This window comes from Vidua chalybeata, chromosome 5 (genome assembly GCF_026979565.1).
Source record: "Vidua chalybeata isolate OUT-0048 chromosome 5, bVidCha1 merged haplotype, whole genome shotgun sequence".
Taxonomy (NCBI): Eukaryota; Metazoa; Chordata; class Aves; order Passeriformes; family Viduidae; genus Vidua; species Vidua chalybeata.
The window spans coordinates 17,623,353-17,642,549 of NC_071534.1; the positions used below are offsets into that span (position 1 = coordinate 17,623,353).

At 36.3% G+C, this 19,197-nt stretch overlaps 1 protein-coding gene across 15 annotated transcripts in view; it reads left to right on the forward strand.

Moving 5' to 3' along the window:
- ATF7IP (activating transcription factor 7 interacting protein) overlaps window positions 1-19,197 on the forward strand; it is an 83,823-nt gene that overhangs the window by 46,668 nt on the left and 17,958 nt on the right. For 12 of the 15 annotated variants that reach the window (XM_053943668.1, XM_053943672.1, XM_053943670.1 and 9 more), the window contains 6 exons: window positions 744-809; window positions 1,337-1,410; window positions 1,917-2,005; window positions 3,309-3,944; window positions 5,436-5,503; window positions 6,926-9,202. In XM_053943668.1, coding sequence (XP_053799643.1) covers window positions 744-809; window positions 1,337-1,410; window positions 1,917-2,005; window positions 3,309-3,944; window positions 5,436-5,503; window positions 6,926-8,371 — 2,379 coding nt within the window. In that variant the 3' untranslated portion in view covers window positions 8,372-9,202. Of the gene's footprint in view, window positions 1-743; window positions 810-1,336; window positions 1,411-1,916; window positions 2,006-3,308; window positions 3,945-5,435; window positions 5,504-6,925; window positions 9,203-19,197 lie in introns of those variants that run through there. The other 3 variants (XM_053943676.1, XM_053943677.1, XM_053943663.1) reach the window with 2 other exon arrangements.

The following is a 19,197-nucleotide window of genomic DNA, read 5'->3' on the forward strand; positions in this document are numbered from 1 at the left end:
TGCTTAAAAATGGGAACACACAGAAAGGAGCACTGGACTTCAAACATTCCACATCACATGTTTCCCCAGAGTGTAAATAGTTGATGTTCTAGCAAGGAGACAAATAGCTAGTGTTGAATGCAGTATACTTTCCTGTTTTTTTTATAGAAAATACGTACTTAGAGGTGTCATTAAGAACATCACAAAAAAGAATTTTGAGCTGATAAGACAATTAAAAGCTTATCTCATAACAAATTCAAACAATAAGGCCATTTTACTTTTTTTCATTAAAAGAAATAAGGAGTTTGCCAGATCAGTTCCCACTGTACAACTCTTTCCTCTTGTTGCCACAGACATTTTATGTTGACCTTTTAAGTGCTTTTTAAGATGCTTTCAGTATACTTGTTTACCAGTGTCTTTAGCCATCAAGTATAGTGTCAAATTAATAATATCATGTAAAGCTTCTATTTATGTAGTTTTGTGTGAACATGCCAGATGGATTCAGTTTGTGCAATTGTGAATAGGAAGAAAAATAATTAAACTTGTCTCTAAGATACCTTGACTGTGATGTGTACGTTTGTCTTTCTGCTGTAATACAGTTGAAAGTAACATAGTTGTACTGTATTTCAAGGAAGAATAATTTTCCTGATATGAAAATAGCCTTTGACTTGATGTCTTAGTTATATATATTTTAGTTTATAAGATTTCGTTGATGGTTCTTGAGGATTTATGGTTTTGTTTGTTTTCATCTTCTTCCTGTTTAGGCTAAAATTGCGAGATTGACAAAGCGGGTTGGAGCAGCTAAGGAGGACTTGAAGAAGAGACAGGAAGTAAGAACTAGATTTGTTGGGGTCTCGGGGTTGTTTCTGAGTTAGCCTAAAACTTCAGTTGGAAAATAAAGAAAATTTATATGCAGAAAGATGTGACTTGTTTATTCAATGGCATTGACAAATCAGGTTTTTTCTGGTTTGGTTAAAGAAATCTTAACATCTGTTATGTAATTCTGAATTATACAGAAGCTTCTTTAGCCATTTTTAGTGTGAAAATACCTTAAACTGTATATAACAATCTAATTTACTTCAGTATGAAGAGTACAGGGTAAATAAAAGTGCATCCCACTACCTTGATTCTGAGGATGAGAGGGCAAAGAGGAAAGAGAGGATATAGGAGATGGAGGCAGTAGGACCAAGGAGATTTTGTGTAGTTGTAAAATATGTCAAATTCTCCTGCAGTGTTGACTTCAGAAAATTAGTCTCTCACACAACAGTGAATGGATATGAAATAGAATGAAAGCATAAGTTTGCAAGATGACTTAGAGTTGTTTTTTTATGGCCTCTCTCTCTCTCATTCTGTGTAGAATGTGGCAAATGCACCTGTATCTCCAGGGAAAGCAGCACCTGACACTGCAAATGTAAACAATGCCACATATCGGTAAGCAAAGCACATCACTGGGACAGTGTTAGAATGTGCAAGGACACTTCAGATAATCTCTGTATTTCCTTTTTTTAAATTAAAGTGTTTTTCCTTTTCCTTCATTGCTCTTCATTTTTAAAATTTAATTTGATTTTACAGAAGTCATAAATTGACAGAATTGAGCCCATTCTTGGACATTCTTGGTTAAATCTATTTAGCATCAGTTTCAGTGTTCAAAAAATCATATATAATAGTGGAAGTTTAATTTCAAGAACAGGAAAATTCTCATGGTGCAAGACAAGCTTAGTGCAAGAACTTGAAAGTTTATAAATAATTTCATACTTCTTTTTCTTTGGGAAATATCCCAAGTTAATTTGCCTGAGAAGCAAAAAGTGGGTTTTGAAAAGAAAATCTCAAAGAAAAGAACAGCTGTAAAATTAGGGAATTTTTCACCATTGTACTGTTCATAAATACACTTTATATGGCTTTTTGAGAGAAATGCCAACTCAAACTTTGTTCCTTAGAAATGCTGGCACAGTAAGGCAAATGCTGGAGTCAAAGAGGAATGTAGGAGAGAGCACACCAGCAACTTTTCAAGCCCCTGTGAATCCAGGTGAGAAACTCCCTAGGGACTATAAACACATTTCTTAAAAGTTTTATTGCTTTCCATTAAAGAAGTAACTAACCAAACAGAGCAAAACTGATTTTATTCCTTTTTCTGATCTAAGAAATCATTATTTTTAGTTCTCTAGTGCATTCCCAGTTTATATTTGTGTAGTATGTGTACCAAGTATGGGAAAAAAGGTGTTGATTTGGCCAGGCAGAACTTGTGGTAAATTAGATGCTTCAGTAGAGACTGCATGCTGGGTATGGCAGTAAAACTGGCTGCCAAGAACTGAATCATGTCTCAGGCCCCTTATTGTACTTGATCATAATAGGATGCTGATGATACCCTTCCCTCTACCTAATGAATATAGAAATTGAGTAGGAAACTAAACAGCAATTATAAACCACATTTCTTAAAAGAGTCATGTTGAAAAATGGAGTTTTTAGACTAAAATTTTATATATAGACTCAAACTCACCTTTAATTTATTAATTATAGTCTCACTGTCCTTGGTTGTAAAAATAGTTTAATATCAAATGCTGAATCTTTCCCACAGGATTATCTTATAGTTTGCATGTACTGGCCTTCAGTAGTGTATTTTGCTCCTGATCTTTAGAATTAATCCTGAAATTTTGTTGCATAAAAGTCAGTATCTTCTCTGACACATTAATACTTGGTTTTGGTAGAACCTTCTGGATACAAGGTCCTACCTGTACAAAGCAAGTTAGTCATAACTGGCATAGTTTTTCTTTTCTTGTGTTTGTGAAGCACCAGTTGCTCTGCCATTTCTATAACGGGTGCTTAAAATGCTGTATTTTATGTTTTCAGCAGTTAAATCTTGGAGCTTTCTTCAAGCCTGTGACATAATTCTTTATATATCTTTTTTCCTGACATTTCTTACAAACAGAAATGTAGTATTGACTGTATCTTTAACCAGGCCATTGAACGTGACAGTGTACAACAGAAAAACAGTACCTATAGCCTTTATTTGCAAAAAGAAGTAATTATACACTACTTCTTTCATAGAAGTATTTGGGTTGGAAGGGACCTTTAAAGATTACCTAGTCCAACCTTGCCACTGTGGAACAGGCCATCTTTCACAAGATCAAGTTGCTTGAAGCCTTGTCCAGTCTGACGCTGAACAACTTAAAATGATAGGGCATTCACAGTCACTTGTGGACAACCAGTTCCAGTGACTCACTGCCCTCATCATAAATTGCTTCCATTTGTTGTGTTGCAGTGAAACTTCCCACTCAATTCAAGTGCTTTTTTTTTTCCTTTTTTTTTTTTTTTTTTTTTTTTGTGTGTAGTGCCTGCTTCCAGCCTTGCTGCTTCTCCAGCAGTTGTCAGTGGACACCCTAAGCTTCAGACTCCAGTGTCCTCCACCAGCTCTTTGACAACAGCAGTGCTTCCCACAGCTAACACGGCTACAGTTGTAGGCACTAACCAAGTGCCCACTGGCAGCGCTCAGTCAGTGTCTGTCTCATTGCAGTCTTTGCCCGTAATCCTGCACGTACCTGTGGCAGTGTCATCCCAGACTCAGCTTCTGCAAGGCCACACAGGGACTTTGGTCTCTAGCCAGCCATCAGGCAACGTGGAATTTATATCTGTACAAAACTCGTCTACAGTTGGTAGCCTTACCAAAACTACAGTGTCTTTGGCATCAACTAACACAACTAAACCAAATAACATCCCACATGTGCCCAGTCCTGGTATTCTAAGGAACTCTACAGCCAGTGCTGGGTCAATAGGCACAACGTTGGCAGTACAGGCTGTTCCTACTACACATCCTGTTGCCCAGACCACAAGGACTTCTTTGCCCACAGTGGGTACTCCAGGACTTTATAATGCGACTGCCAGTCGAGCGCTACAGATGAAGATTCCTCTCCCTGCATTGAGTAGTACAGCTCCTACTGAACCACCCACCATTGCAGCATCCAAGATTGGTAAGTTATGCTTGAATGTTGACACTGGTGGAGGAAGATAGTGGTCACAGGGAAACATAAAACTGTGCTCTGTGGAAAATTTTTTCTTAATGTTTTACAGAGATGGTTCTTCTAGGTTGTGTTTCTGTTGAAATTTTCAAAATCAAAATAATCTCTACGACAGATCTGTTTCAGACATTGCTGAAAGTAAACTCCCCTTGGAGTCAGCAGCGTGGCTTTGTAAGCTTTGTTTTATTTAGAATTTGATTTGTGTAATTCCTAGTGTGAAGTCAGAAACTCCTGTCATTAAGAACTTGGTATTTAATTTTAACACAGCTTCTCAGAATAATACGAACTATCTTTCTAAGCAAAGGCATACTGAAAGGAAAGTATAATTGTAACTTAATTTTCACAGCACTTAAAAGTAAACAAAATGGTAGAAAAAAAACAACTGAATATGAACCTAGTTCCAAAGGAGTACACTTAAAGTATTTAAATAAAGTATCTAAATACAATAAGTGTTCAAATAACAATAATTAGGTTAATTATTTAAAAATACTTTTTCTCAGTCTTTGGTGCTGCCCTGATGGTTGTCTGCACTTCTGATTTTGCATACCTTGAATTTTTTTATAAGAGGTCTTCAAGATTTGTAAGTGTTGGAGCTATAGCAAGTGCCTCATTGGTACAGTATAATGTTAGAAGGAACTCAAGCAGAATTTGACATCAGAACTAGTTTCATTTCATTTTCCTGTATCTAAGTTACCTCTGCTAAAATACATGCTCTGTAGAGTTAGACATTTATATTTTATATTGACTCTTAGCTCTAAAGCAAATAGAAGTGATTTAAGATAACATAAAAAGGGTTGTGACTGATGAGATACAGTGACAAAAGGGAGGACCCATGTGTCCAAAGAATGTCTCATTTTATGCAGTTTCCGTAGATTTGTTTATACCCTAGTAGTTTTCTCACCAGAATTGAAACACTGATTGGGGCCAGCACTGTTGCTGATAAGCTCTCATTAAAATGAAAAGGAATGAGAACAGAATTTGAATTTATATATTTACATCAAATATTAGAGCAGCTTCTTAAATTACTAGTTTAATGTTTGTCTGAGCTACTAAAGGTACTCAGTCTCCCTGCCTCAGGTATATATTTTGCAGTCTGTTTAAGCATCCTTTTTTCAGTCAGGTTTTTTTTTTTATGGAAATAGTTAATAATTTTATTAATTTTTAGTTGAATAGCTTATTAATATGCGTACAGAGGGAGGAGAAGTTGGAGTTATACTTTGTGCTCATAAGATGCTTTTAATATACTGTCACACTTAAAAAGAAAGGAACACATTAATGAAACTTGGATACTTAAAATTGAAAACTGGGGCCAAATGTAAAATATGTCACATACTGAATGTTTAGTGTCAAACAGCTTTGAACATTGCCTTCAAATATGGCTGGTGGGTAGCAATAATTAGTAATGATTAGATGCTGCAAATGAACAATTTCTTGACCCCTCAGAAAACCAGACAAACAGGCCACCAACAGATACTTCGGGAAACAAGCGACCTGCTGAGGGAACAACACAGGTAGGCTGTTGATTGTTTCTGTATAAAATTCTAAAGTTACAATCCACAGGAGATTATATTTATTGATTATAATTGAACAATTCTAGTTTCTTTTGTGCTATCCTTTCTAATTTCTCTCAGTTTATATTCTTCTGATTCACTGTTACTTGCTGCGTGAGCTTCTGATAATTTTTTCAGAAGTTTTCTGATGGGATTTTTGTAGGTAAATGAGTTGGTAAATCAGGAGCAGACTAAAAGTTGTCTGCTAAAACAGAGCTAGGATACAAAGAAAAGACTGCCCAATCTTTGTCTGAATGGCTTGAACTTATATAGCTACAAATATTTTGTAAATTATTGCAGTACTCTCCTTCCTACACTAATCCAGAAGTTAAAATTTTAATTCTAACGTTTGATTCCCATATATCATGGGAGAAGAAAAAAGGAAAAGAAAGCTTCTTCAGCTACTTCATGATAAAAGATAACTTGCAATACTTTGGATTCCTTGTCTAAAATTTGTTGAACTTGCTTTGAAATTTGAAGTTTGAAATTAAGCTATTTAAAATTACTCATAAATAATTTTCTTTCTGTCTATAGATGTTTCACAAAGCGCCTCATGCTTAACTCTCGCTATTAACCAGAAGTCGTGTTATTAGAAGGAATAAAATTAATTTCTTCTAGACAACATTTCCAAATTCTTTAGTGTCTCAAGGTACACTTAATCTAAATTGTATTTCAAAGCGAGAAGAAAATATACTGGACAATATTCTGGCTTTCACCTGCTGAAAGTAATCTGGCAAAGTTAGCCACTATTTTAGAGTAGAAACTATGCCTCACTCTGTCTTTCCATTAAGATAAAGAAAGGTTGTTTGGAACTCCATTTTTCAAAGATACCTGTGGATTATAGCTATTAAAACCCCTTTCAGTACTTGATATGTAGGAAATCCAGTACCATAAGGGATGACAGTAGTAGAGTTTTAAGGTGTAATTTACAGTATAAGATGCATATTTTGGCATTTTTTCTTCAGTTAGAGCCTGAAACCTGTAAAAAATTTGGAAAAACAGATTGTATATGATAATGGTATTTAGCAGTGGAAGATGAGATAGGAGGTGGGAGATAAAAGACACAGGATGTTTTCTGGTTTTCAGTCTTCTGTTGTGTAGTGTATGTTCTAGGTTTGCTTTCCGTGAAATCAGTTGAAGCATGTGTAATGCCATGGTTAAAAAAGAAGGACCTGATGCATTTTAATTGGCTAGTGAGGTATGGAATTGACATGCCATGCATTTGAAAAATCCAGTTAATGCCACCTGCTTTTTGTTATGTAAAATCCAAAATATTATGTATTACTCCACACTTCGCAGCTCTCAGATCATAAAGTAGTTCGCTGTGTGCCGTATACTTGTGGCATATTTGATGGTACAACTTTGATCAATTGTTTCGAAAAGCAGTTGAAACAGGAAGAAACTCCATCAGAAAATAAAGAAGCAGTAGAAGCAGCACAGACGAGTTTTAACTTCCCTGAGGATGTCCTCTTTGGCTTGGAGGAAGAGGAAGAGGATGCTAAGAGCATCAAAAACACCCACAAGCAGACTGGCTGGGCAGCTAACCTATTAAAACAGTGGCTGGCCAAAAATGGCAAGGATCCTAGCTTTGAATTGGTCCCAGTAAGTGAACTCAATGATATCTTAAGAGAGTTTTATTACACAATAAGAAATCATGATGGAAATACCTACAGTGTGGCAAGCTACAAGTCAATGCGTGCTGGCTTAAACCGGCATCTCAAAATGCCACCTTATAATCGTCAGATTTGCTTAATGAAGGACAAAGAGTTTGCCAGTGCAAACATGGTGTTCGTGAGTGTGCTGAAGATGCTGCGCATGCAGGGAAAGGATGAGACTCACCACCATCCTCCTATAGCTGCCGAGGACCTGCGTAAGATTAAGCAATCTGGTGTGCTGGGTTTGCACAGTCCCCTGGCACTCGTCAACAAGGTGTGGTTTGATTTGCAGTTGCATTTTGCCAAGCGAGGGAGGGAAATTCTAAGAGATCTGGCTCCGGATGCATTTGTTGTTGAGAAGGACAAGAACGGGCGTCGATATGCTATGTTTAGATATCCTGGCAAAGGCAAAAATGGAGAAGATCCTCATAAAATGGGTAAAATGTATGATATGCCTGGGGACCCAAACTGTCCTGTATTTTCCTTGGAACTTTATTTGTCCAAGTTGCCTCCAGAGCCCCCTGCCTTTTACCTGCACCCTCTAAAGCTAACATCAGAGCAAATGCAAGAACAGCCTGTCTGGTACAAAAGAGAACCAATGGGTGTGAACTACCTGGGTACCATGATGCCCAGGATAAGTGTGGCAGCCAGGCTCTCTCAGCGCTACACCAATCATTCTCTCCGAACTACCACCATCCAGCTACTCTGCGAAGCAGGACTGGGGCCTAGGGAAATAATGGCAGTGACAGGCCATCGCTCCGAGTCTGCGATTAGGCACTACTGGGGATCTGCAGAGGCTCGCTACAGGGCCTGGTCAGATAAAATGGAAAATAATGCCCCCAATTATCCATCTAGCAAGATCCCAAATGAAGTGATAAAAGAATCAATATCTGGTGCATCCACCTCCTCTGTAAAACGTGCTGTTCTAGAACAAAATAAAATTTTATTCCCTACAAAGTCTGTGGTGCCACCTGGCATTAACTCTGTGGCTTTAGTCCCTGAGGGACACTCAGCTCTGAATTGCAAAAGCCCTGTCCTGTTGAACCGCAGTTCATCCAAGGTGTTTCTCCCCAAGAGCATGACCAGTGGGAACCTAACTGCCAGTCCCCTTCAAGGCTGTTGTAGCAAACCTGTCTTTATAAAGCGTGTGATAAAACAAGAACCTATGACTTGATGCTTCTGTAATAGAACTGATTTCAGATGAATTGCTAAAATGGACAAATTATCAGATTTGGTTTTTTACTTGGTCTACGAAGGAAATTCCTTATGGTCTAATTCAGCAAGAAGTATCACATTCGCACTCAAGATGTGAGCTATGGAGCAGAAATTTAAACTGAGCAGGGCTTGGAGTTTGTGTGACTTTTTCTGGCAGCTGGGACTCTTCCAAGTGGCTGAGCAGAGTTATTTAAAAAATATTAAAGGGAGATACTGATTTCCACTTAGCTGAAGATACACTTTCTTCACTAAGTGTGGCTTTTATATTTTGTGAAGAGTGTTATTTATCATACCATTTTGTGACTGCTGGCACTAATGTAGCATCTTACAAATCAAATACTTGATTACTGAAAAGCACCAAGAAAGTAGAAGCTGAATGAAATAGACACAGATGCACTACAAATATATACATGCGCATGAAAACACCTGGAATTGCTTAAGCACTGTCACCCTCTGTTCAAATTGTTGTCAGACCTACCAGAGGACTGTGCCTTTGTTTCCTTTTTTTTTTTAAGCCTCCTTCTAAATTGATTTTCTCTGTGACCTGCAGATTGGCATTGCAGGTCTTTCCTTTTCCTATTTAATATTTTTGGCTTAAGATTCCAGTCATTCTGTTCTCTGAGGTCACTATTGATACGTGTGGTATTAAAATTCAAATCTCTTTGGTTGTGCATGAAATGGGGAAAACATTCTCAAAAGAGCTGAAAACAATTTCTTGTTTAAATGCCAGGTAATTACTGTTTGTGTTGTCTCTGTGCCTAAGTTGTGAGAGGGTTTTTTTTTTTTTTGCACCAACCCCCTTCATTACATGTCACATCATCTTTGCGCTCTAGTCTTTACCAGTATATATAATTCACAAGAAGTACAAAGTACATCTTGTTCTTCCCCACTGAACCCTGTCCAAATATTATTTTTGGTTTTAACTTCTTCAGATCAGTAAACCGGTCCTGACATTATCTTTTCCCTGATTTTTACAGGTTAGAAATTCTCAGCATAGTGGATATGAATAATTTCCATCATAGATTCTGACAAGAGATCTTCCAGAAAATAAAAACAGAAAACTGGTTATAGAATTACAGATTATCGTTGGAAGAAGAAACAGTGTAGCATTTAAAACTGTTTTCCATTTATTAACAATGAAATAGAAATTGCTTTGTCCTTTTCAGATGTGTGTACACAGATGCATTTCACATGGTTTATCACACTAAGGACTTCATTTGAAGTGTTGATGTTACTCAACAATGGACAAAATAGGGAAAAGTCCCAACTGAAATGACAAATTTCATTATGAACTCTTAATTCTGTGGAGAACTTCCTTGCTAGGATAGGCTTTCAAATTTTGAATGAGATTTATCACTCTGTTATAGTGTATAGTCTAGATAGACACTACTATAGTCTATACAGAGGACTTGATGCCTGAATTTTGCAGTTTTTATCTTGGCTGATAATAGTTACCCTTGTGGCCTTGTGTCAATTATTCATACTTACTGCATCAATTTTCCAAAGTGTAAGACAGACAAAGTGCTCCATTTTCTAATGGATCATGATGAAGGTTAAAAGGTTTTAAAAGTTCTTTAGTAATATTAAACTCATCTATGGTTGAGATAGTTGATCAGAGGTAATTGTTAATTTAGAAATTGCTTCTACACAGTTCTGCTTCCTTAGTAGGAGCATTAATTCATGACATAAATGACTAGAGGAAAGAAAGCGTGGGTCATTTTCTCAAGCCTAAAGTAAATCAATTAGAGATAGTTGAGAAAGTGATCCTTTCTAATGGCAAGAAGAAAAAGTGAAAAAACAAAGGGCAAACAGTTCTGAAAATATAGAACTGTGCAGTAACTTATTCTAGGTTATTTTAGGGTAACATATATTTTGAAATTTTAGGGATTCATAGAATTAATAACTCAGCAAAACTGGCAAAATTAATCTCTAAATTTAATCTAAACTTCTACCAGGACAGGTATGCATTACTGTTCCCCCTCAAAAAAAATGTTTCCATCATTGTCTCAGGTAGTTGCTTCTTCCAGCATATTGGCATTGAACAGAAACAAGAAAAGTGTGTTGCCAGATGATTCTGTGTTCCCTCTTGCTGCATGCTATGGTCATACTGACCACATGCCCTGCTCTGGTTCTAACTGCATCTGGATGACGTAGTGCAACAGCAAATTGCTGATGGCTTCATTCTTCAACACAAACCTAGCTGGTGATTACAATAGAAAAAGGGACTATCTTGGCCAATCTTGGCATGTCTCTCGTTCTTTCTGATTATCATTTGGCTTCTAACTTGACTTCCATTCTATTGCCTTATAATTGGGTATTTTTGAATTCTCATTTGTTAAATTCTAATTCTGTTAGCACCAACTATACAGTGTCCTCCTGCTACCTTCAGTTTGAACCTGATACATCAAAGCTACTGACTGCAGTATTATTACCTTCTGAGTTTTTGTATGGGAGAATTTTTTTGTTTTGGTTTAGTGGGGTTTCTTTTGGTTTGTTGGTTTTTGTTTTTTGGTTGTTTTTTTTTTTGTTTTTTTTGTTTTTTTTGTTTTTTTTTATTAAGAAAGTATTCCTCATTTGGGCTGGAAGTACTGTTGCTTCACAACACTTGGGATCATTATTTACTAAGCTTTCTGTTAATTTTTTATTTCTAATTAGCAGAATATCTTTCTAACCTTCCAGAACAAAAAAAAAAATCTTTCTCCTGTTTCCTCTCCCACCTAGAGTGTTAAATAAATCTTTCCTATGTGTATTTTATTTCTAGAAAAAATAAAGCAAATGCATGTTTTGCAGCTTTTGTAAAGTCAGTTTTGGCTGAGAGTACAGTGATACAGGGAGCAGGGAGTCAAGTTTCAAGTCAGTGCTGTTCATGGCAGTACAGGTTATGTATGTTGTGTGAACATAAGGAATTCTATCAAAATGGACATGAATTGTACTCCTCAGCTGCAGTATCAGCAGAGAACCTCAAAACAGCAGGATAACAGTTTTTTGGGTTTTTTTCCCATTATTTTTCTGCTATAAGTGAACCTGTTTGGTGAACCAAGAGGTCAGATATAGTTTGTTTGTCTAAACTTAGATTTATACTTTGGCTGCAAATTTAATGCAAAATCACCAGTCATCATTTAAAATTCACTTTAAAAATCCAAATATAACAAATATTCTTTGAAAGAAGTTTATCTTTTATGATTGAGTTTTCTAATTAGATCTTCTCCTAAAATAAGACTTTTTCATTTCAGTTGCAAAAAAAAAAAATCCCTAAAAAGCAAAACCAACCAACCAAAAACCCCCAACCAAAAAAAAACACAAAAAAAAAAAAAACCAGCACTTCATCTAAGTCAACTAAATTAATATTGACTGCTATGTTATTGATTAAATTCCATTTTCTTTGATGGAGATGACCCTGAAAAGAGCGGAGAATAACTGGTTGCTTATATAATGCTTCCATAAATTTAGTTTTGCATCTCATTTTCATAATTCAGCTTTGGTGTTAGTGTTGTGAATATAGAACTTGTTTTCCCTGTGTTTTCCTGTTAAGTTTGGAAATCTCAGCTGTTACTTTAAGGGGTACTCTAATTACTTTTTGTTTTTATGAAGTTGACACGGTATATGTTAAATTTTCTTTGCTTATATGCACCTTCTCTGTACCATGTGAAGAGCTCCACTGTGCACAGTGTCAAATACCTGAAGGCATTGGAAGAATGCTTTGAAATTGAATTTGTTCTTGGGTTTGTTGTAGTTTTAGTCTAGTGCCTCTGGTTATCCTGAACTGAACTGCTTCTCAGTAGTTGCTAAAGCTTTCAGTATGCAGCTTGGTTGTACAGTTTTCCTGTATGACTGTTTCTTCTTTTCAGCCTTTCTCTCTGCTTCCTGTTCCAAAAGGAGTGGCTGCAGGGATGGGGAAGGGAGCATCTTACTTGTCTTAGTCTTTCATCTTCAACTTTTTCCTGTGTACACAGAAATTTAAGGGTTGTTATTTGGTCCCAGTCATTTTACCAATGGCCATTCCACTGCCTCGGGTCCTTGAGATGCATTTCTGAAGACCTGACAAGCACTTTTACTGCACTGGGGCAAATGTTATTGTTGCAGAGGCAAAGACATTTTGAATTATATAGAAAATCTTTAGAATGGTTTAAAAGTATTTTAGTATGAATCCCAGTTATAGGTACAGGATTTATATATATTATATATAATATATGAATATAGCTATGGTATACTGAGAGAATCTGTGAAAGCAGTTTTATTACACTGTAACATAAAGTAACAGTGAACAAATCTGAACAGGGTTTAATGTGTTGAAAATGTCTGGCATAAGTCAATCTTCAAGAATTGCTTGCATTATATTTATTAAAACACCAAGTCAGGTGAAAAGTCTTTTTTTTCCTGTTTCGTACTTCACATGCAACTTACCCTCTTAAGGAGTAAATCTGGTTTTTAGTCTAAATTTCATCTGTGCATTTCATTTTACAGCTACTATTAGTTTATTAAATAAAAGTACACTGGTGTCCTACCCATTTCCCATTGTTTCCGACATACCTTGATTTCTTTCGTTATACTACAGTTTAATTTAAGCTATTTTACTGACTATTGGAAATTCATCTGGAAAACATTAATAAAGTATATTTATAACTCCTATCTCATTACTCTGCAATGTGCAACAAACTTTGTGAGTGTCTCTTAGGAAATAATGTGAGCAAAGTGGTTATGTCAGCTTACAATTTATAAGCAGCTATTCTATGTTGTTGAAGCATTATTGATGAATGTTTCCTTGCATTTCACGGTTTTGTCACTCAAAATAAACATATATAGTTATATATGTAAAATAGGCTGCTTGACTTTTGTGCCTAACTCTGGGGTTATGTTCAGGCTGTTTAAAATGCCACTAGCTCTCATCTGTGAGGTGGAACCCTTGCCTGAGACTAATTAGAAAACTAAATTATAAAGTTGTTAGCAGGATGTCATGTAGCTGAATTGGACAGCTGTTTTATTGAACACAGTTAAAGTAAATCTATTCTCATGTGACTTCTAAAGTGATTCTTTCCCTGCAACTGTATCTGTGTTGCTTAAACTACCCCCAACTACTGAGAGCCGTTTTTAATGAGTAAATGTACTTGTATATTGTAGGCTCAGATTTGTCATTTGAGGCCAAAAAATTTGAGATAGGTATTAAAACAATCTCACTGATTATGCCATTACTCCAGGCATGGATAATAGCTTTTAAAAGCTGCAGTAAACTAATCTGAAAAGTATTATAAATATATTTACTGTTCAATAAGATGGCCAGTATCTGCTCTTTGCACCAGTGAGAGGGTATATAATATGTAGGAGTTAGTATAACTGGTTATTCATTTTTTCCGTGCTTGCATTGTTCGTGTTCTGTAGGAAGAGTAGCACACTACCAGTTAAGGGTGAGGGGAATGGAGCAATCATGTGAATGCAACACATAAAGTATTTTTGAGTATTACACAAATATGCAACCACACACTATCAAAGCATGTATTGCAAACTGTGAAATTTTGTTTGTGTGAACTTTGCTTGGTAAACTGCTTCCTTTATTATGTTATCATTTTTGTTTTATCTTGGTAAGAGATGACAAATATGTTTGGTACCTGGTTGAGTAGATTATCATGACATCTTTGGAAGGCTGGAATAATTACTTCAATTTTGTGGGAGTTACTGCATTGAAAAAATAACGGTTGAGGAGTGATAAATCTGACACTGAAACACTCTGGCTGAAATAATCTCAAAAATGTATAAAAAAAAGTAATTTTCACAACTGCTTAAATTGTGCTTGAAGTCTGTAATTTTGTATACAGATGACTCAAAATGAAATATTGACCTTATAATTATGCATACAAATACAGTATTGCCACCCTCTCTACATGTATTCCATTCCCAAGACGTATTTTTAACATCACTCCCCATAATTTAAGATTGATTTTGCTATTATATAACGCCTTGGTGCGTCATGTGTTATTGTGGTGGTGTGATGCTTCATTAATCGTCTGGTTTACAACCTCCAGATTTTTTTCTAGTTTGTTATAGTAGAAACTATTAATAAAATTGTCTGCACTGTGTCAGTGTGCCACAAGTAATCTTCAGAATTTCGATTCTTACTACCCTGAAATTATTTTTTTACTTTGCAAGGTATTTTTTCATTGTTGCGGTTTTTCCCCTTAATTTTTCACTTTTACATACTGAAATGTTCCTTTATGAAAAGCAGGTGGCATTATAATCTATAACCTTGTTACCTCTTTGTGATGAACGGAGCTGTGGCGTTATATAATACCAAAACTTTTTAAATCATGTATTATATGTGAATAGAGAAGTGCATATTTAGAACTTTCTTCAAAATACCAAGTTGTAGCTTTTGGTTTTTCATTTAGTGCAATCCATGTGCATGTTGTTGAGCTGTTCCATTTGAACTTTCCCAGTTTTCTACGGTAGTTTGCCATTGGCCTATATGTTCTGTGGTGTTTTAACTTTTTCTGTGGCGAATTTCACAATTGCAGTTGTGATGGGAGGTAACTTCTTTTCTCAATATCATGTCTACCAATATGTGCTTTGGTCCTTAAATTGTCTCCTTCCTTACCTTTGTTTTCCTTTTGGTAGAAAGGAAATAGAAAAGAAGAATAGAAAAAACAATTGTGGGGATGGGTGTCCGTAAAAAAGCTTTCTCTTTCTTTTCAAAATTGCAAATTATGAATCAACCTAATTTGCAGCAGTAATGATCTGAAAAAGTTGCTGGATAGCAAAGCTAAGGTAATATTCTTTCTCCCACTCCTTTGTATTTTACAACACTGTAAAATGGTCTCTGCAAGTGGAAAAACAAATATAATGGTACTAGTCTGTCTGAATGTCCCTACTTTTCTAGAGGCAAATTGAGGAAACTGCTTCAGAATCACTTGAACGCCAGAGACAGCCCTTCATTTATTGCAAGGCTGATGCCCTTCTGATTTCCCTTTATTAATACACTGTTTTCTAGTGTGCAAGATCAGTTATTTGATATTGCAGTTAATGACATATGGTATATTATGACAGTTTTCCAATAGAAGGAGAAAAGTTCCTAAATATAAAACATTTGCATTGGTTTTATTGCAAATCTTAATTGTAACATCAAGTTCAGATGACCCTGTGTTTATCCATTTTTGACAAGTTCTGTGATTTCTGTTACCTCTAAGAACCCCTTTTCCATTATACTTACTGTTTAAATTTCTTTAATATCAATATGATATCCACTGGTTTTAGAAAATAAATGTATAATTATTTTCTTTTTCAAGGGAAACTGTCTTACTGCTGCTTTTTCCTAGCAATTATCCCCATAAGTATATCTTACTTGTCAGTCCATCTATTTCTCAGTACTTTCTTCCATTCTTAAAAAGACTTTAGTGGCTGGGATTGGAAGAAAGCAGATACCATGTTACCTACACATACACAGTAGAAAGTGCATGAAATTGTGAGCATACGTAATTTTTACTGATTCTTCTTAGAAAACCCTGAATTGAAGTGTAATTACTAAAATATGAATAGAGATTTTGTGTAATTAATTAAATCAAAATTTTCTTTCTAGTAGTTGTCATGGTCAAGAAAATCTGGAAATGTTAGTAGAACACTTAGAAGTACCATTTTCTAATGTGAAGTAGGAAAAAATGCACAAATTTGAATAGTTGCATTCATTTTATTCATACTTTTCATTGTTTTCACATCCATATGCACTATAAAGCAGTTCCCATGTAACTGATAAAGAGAAATTTAGAAGAGGTTATGATGTGTATTTCAGGACTTGACAGGTTTCACTCAGATATTTAAAAGAGATGAGTGTTTACACTTTCAGTTTGTCCTTTCTTCTAGGGTCTTTCAGTTGCTGCTTTCACAAGTTCTGTGCTTGCTATTAAAATACTTTTCCTTCACACTTGCCAAGTTAGATGCTTGCCTGAGGCATCTGACACACAAACAGATCATTTCATGTTGGTAATTGCAATAGGTGTGGACATGACTTTGCAGACTAAAGCAGCTGGGGCAGAGAGCCTGCAGTTTTACAAGGTTTTCTTTAAAGAACACACTTTTCAAAACAGATCAAGATTGTAAATGTGAAGGGCCTTCTTCTCAGTGGGTTGTTTCAGGGAAAATACACAGCACTGGAAACAGTGAAGTAACTTTGCAGTGCACTTACCCCATCTTTCCATATTTGTGGTGGTGCAGGCTCTCATGGCTGCATGTGTACACTGCTGCGTGGCTTGTTATTTTATTTTCCCCTGCTACCTTCCTTCTTCCTCCTGCTTCCTTTTTGCACCTTTGTTTCTGCTCTTAGTTGTACCTTGCGGTCCTCTCCCCCTCACTTCACCTTGTGTTTTGCCTTTCAACTCCAAGTTATGTGTGTTGTCTTGGGCTGGATCTACATTAGATTTCAGTATGAAATATTCAATTACAGGACACATTGCTTTTATGCAAAACATTTAAATTGCAATTTGAAGTGCATCTGCCAGCTGAAGACTAAACATGTGGCCATGTTAAAACTGGGAAGTCAGGAAAAGATGAAGTCTTGTATTTTTCTTACTTTCTTCCTAATTTTTTTTTTTACGTATGTATTTAAAACTCTGGCATTTCAGAGTGGGATTTGTTAGGTTGAATTTTTAATTCCATTTTTAATTCACTTCTTTCATTCCACTGTTGTGTGTTACGGTTGTTACACTGCTGACTGCCATATGAAAGGAGAGATATTTAAACTAAGGCAGTTCAGATACAGTTGTGATCAACTGGATTGTTCAGTCCATGATGTTGCTGCTTACAGGGTATACAAGCCTTGCTCACCTGCTGTGATAACACAGGTCCAAAATGGCAATGTAAATGACAGTATTTTGGAGGATTTCTACTTGGAATTTAAAAGCACATACATCAAGATACATGACTTGTAAAAGTATGGAAATGGGGGTTTGGTAGTTTACATTTCTTTTAAATCTCAATGTAAACTTTTTTTGCTAGATTACTAGAAATTGTCCAGATGCTGTGTTAAGCAATCAGTTTTAAGTGCAGCTTCTGTTTGGTCAGGAGACAGGTGCACAGGTTCTGACACAGGATGACAGGTTGGCTTGTGGGGTTGTGATTTTGTTCGCTTTGGTTGGGTTTGTTTGGTTTTGTGTTTGTTATTTGTAACTGTGACATTTTAAATATATACAGATCACTTCATGATTCCTTGTTTGTTTTTTTTCTGTTTCAGCTTATTTGTATTCTAAGGTGTGTGAATCCTTTGTTGCTAAGACTTGCTAGGCAGTATGTAAACTAAACTGCCAAGCAAATGTTTGAGGTTCTCATTAATGGTTTTCTTTATTTCACTGATGTGGCTGCACTGATAGAAAGATGTTCTTCTGCAGAGATCAGCTGAAGCAGTTTCATGTTGTTGGCTTCCACTGTTTGGGGTAGCTAAAAAGTGATAGCAGACCAGAATGCTTTGACTATACTTCTCTGCTTTACCAGTTTCTACCCAAATGCTTGCTGAAATCTAATATTAGGAGCTGAAAGACTTCTTGTTCTCTTGTTTCAGTTTTTGACACAAATGGAAGTGTTGTTCATATATGACTAAAAGTCCAGTGCCAGGCTCCCCCTTGACTTCATCAGGGCTGCAAGCATTCTGAAGTTGTCTTCTAATTTTGCCCAGAGCAGCATGTCTGAATCTCCATTTCTTATGTGTAACATGGCAATCTTCTCCAAAGAATCCCATTTCCTCCTTTTTAAGGAAGAAAGAGCAGTTATATCTCTGTAGTCTTTTCCTCAGACATAGTTCTGTTGTAAACTGGAGTTTTCACAAGTCCTTGTACTACAAAAAAAAATGTCCCTGAGATAATTTCTGACTAAAATAGTCAGAATACTAAAAAAGGGTGGTTTTATTTTCTTGTTTGGTTGGGCACAGGGTTTTCTGAAAACTCTTTATTACTTGCATTTCACAGAGATGATGGCCTATGGTTAAATTTGTAGGTCTTAACCATTCTGGTGGTGTCAAGTACTCCAAAACATCTGGGATAAGGTGATAAAGTTGCTCTCTCAGATCATGGAGATGCTTCATTTCACCATGGGGAAGTAGTGTGGACCAGTCCTCTAACACCAGTTCTTCCTGGATTTCCTTTACATTCTCGAATGAAATCTCAAATTTGAGATATCTACAAGTATCTAAAAACTGTGTGTGCCAGCATGATGAGATATAGAAATGGATACTCCTCTTCCTTCTTATGAGTGTGGGTGGATGCTGCAAATAGTCAAAATCCTGACCTTTATGACAGGCATAATGAGCAGTCTGTTTTGTTTGGGGATATCCTGCCTACACCATGCTCCTCTAGGTAGAAAACACAATATTCAACCTTTTTAGTTTTTCAAATTTCCTTAAGATTTTCCTGTACCCCTAAATTTCATTTGAGGGAAATGCATGGTTGGTGAAGTAGGGGGATCTATCTGGGGAGGCTGGGGACTTCATGGTGTGCTGTGTATTGAGTACATCTGCTGGGGGTAACTGGAATGTGTGTCTCAGAACCACAGAGGGTGTTCCACAGCTCTGCTCAAAGGCTGCCCTGCAGATCTGCAGCTTCTAGGGTGGGCTGCAGAAAGAGCCTAACTGCTTCTGAATAGCTCCTGTTGAGGAGATTGCTGTCCAGGGTCATTTAATAAAAAACCTTGAATACTGTAAGTGGCCAAGAGAAGGTCTTTCTTCTGGAGAATTGCATGTATGAGACCTTGTTGACTGAGTTGATTTAATAAGCCTGTTTAACTAACTCAGGATTTTGGCCTTCCAGACACATCAAA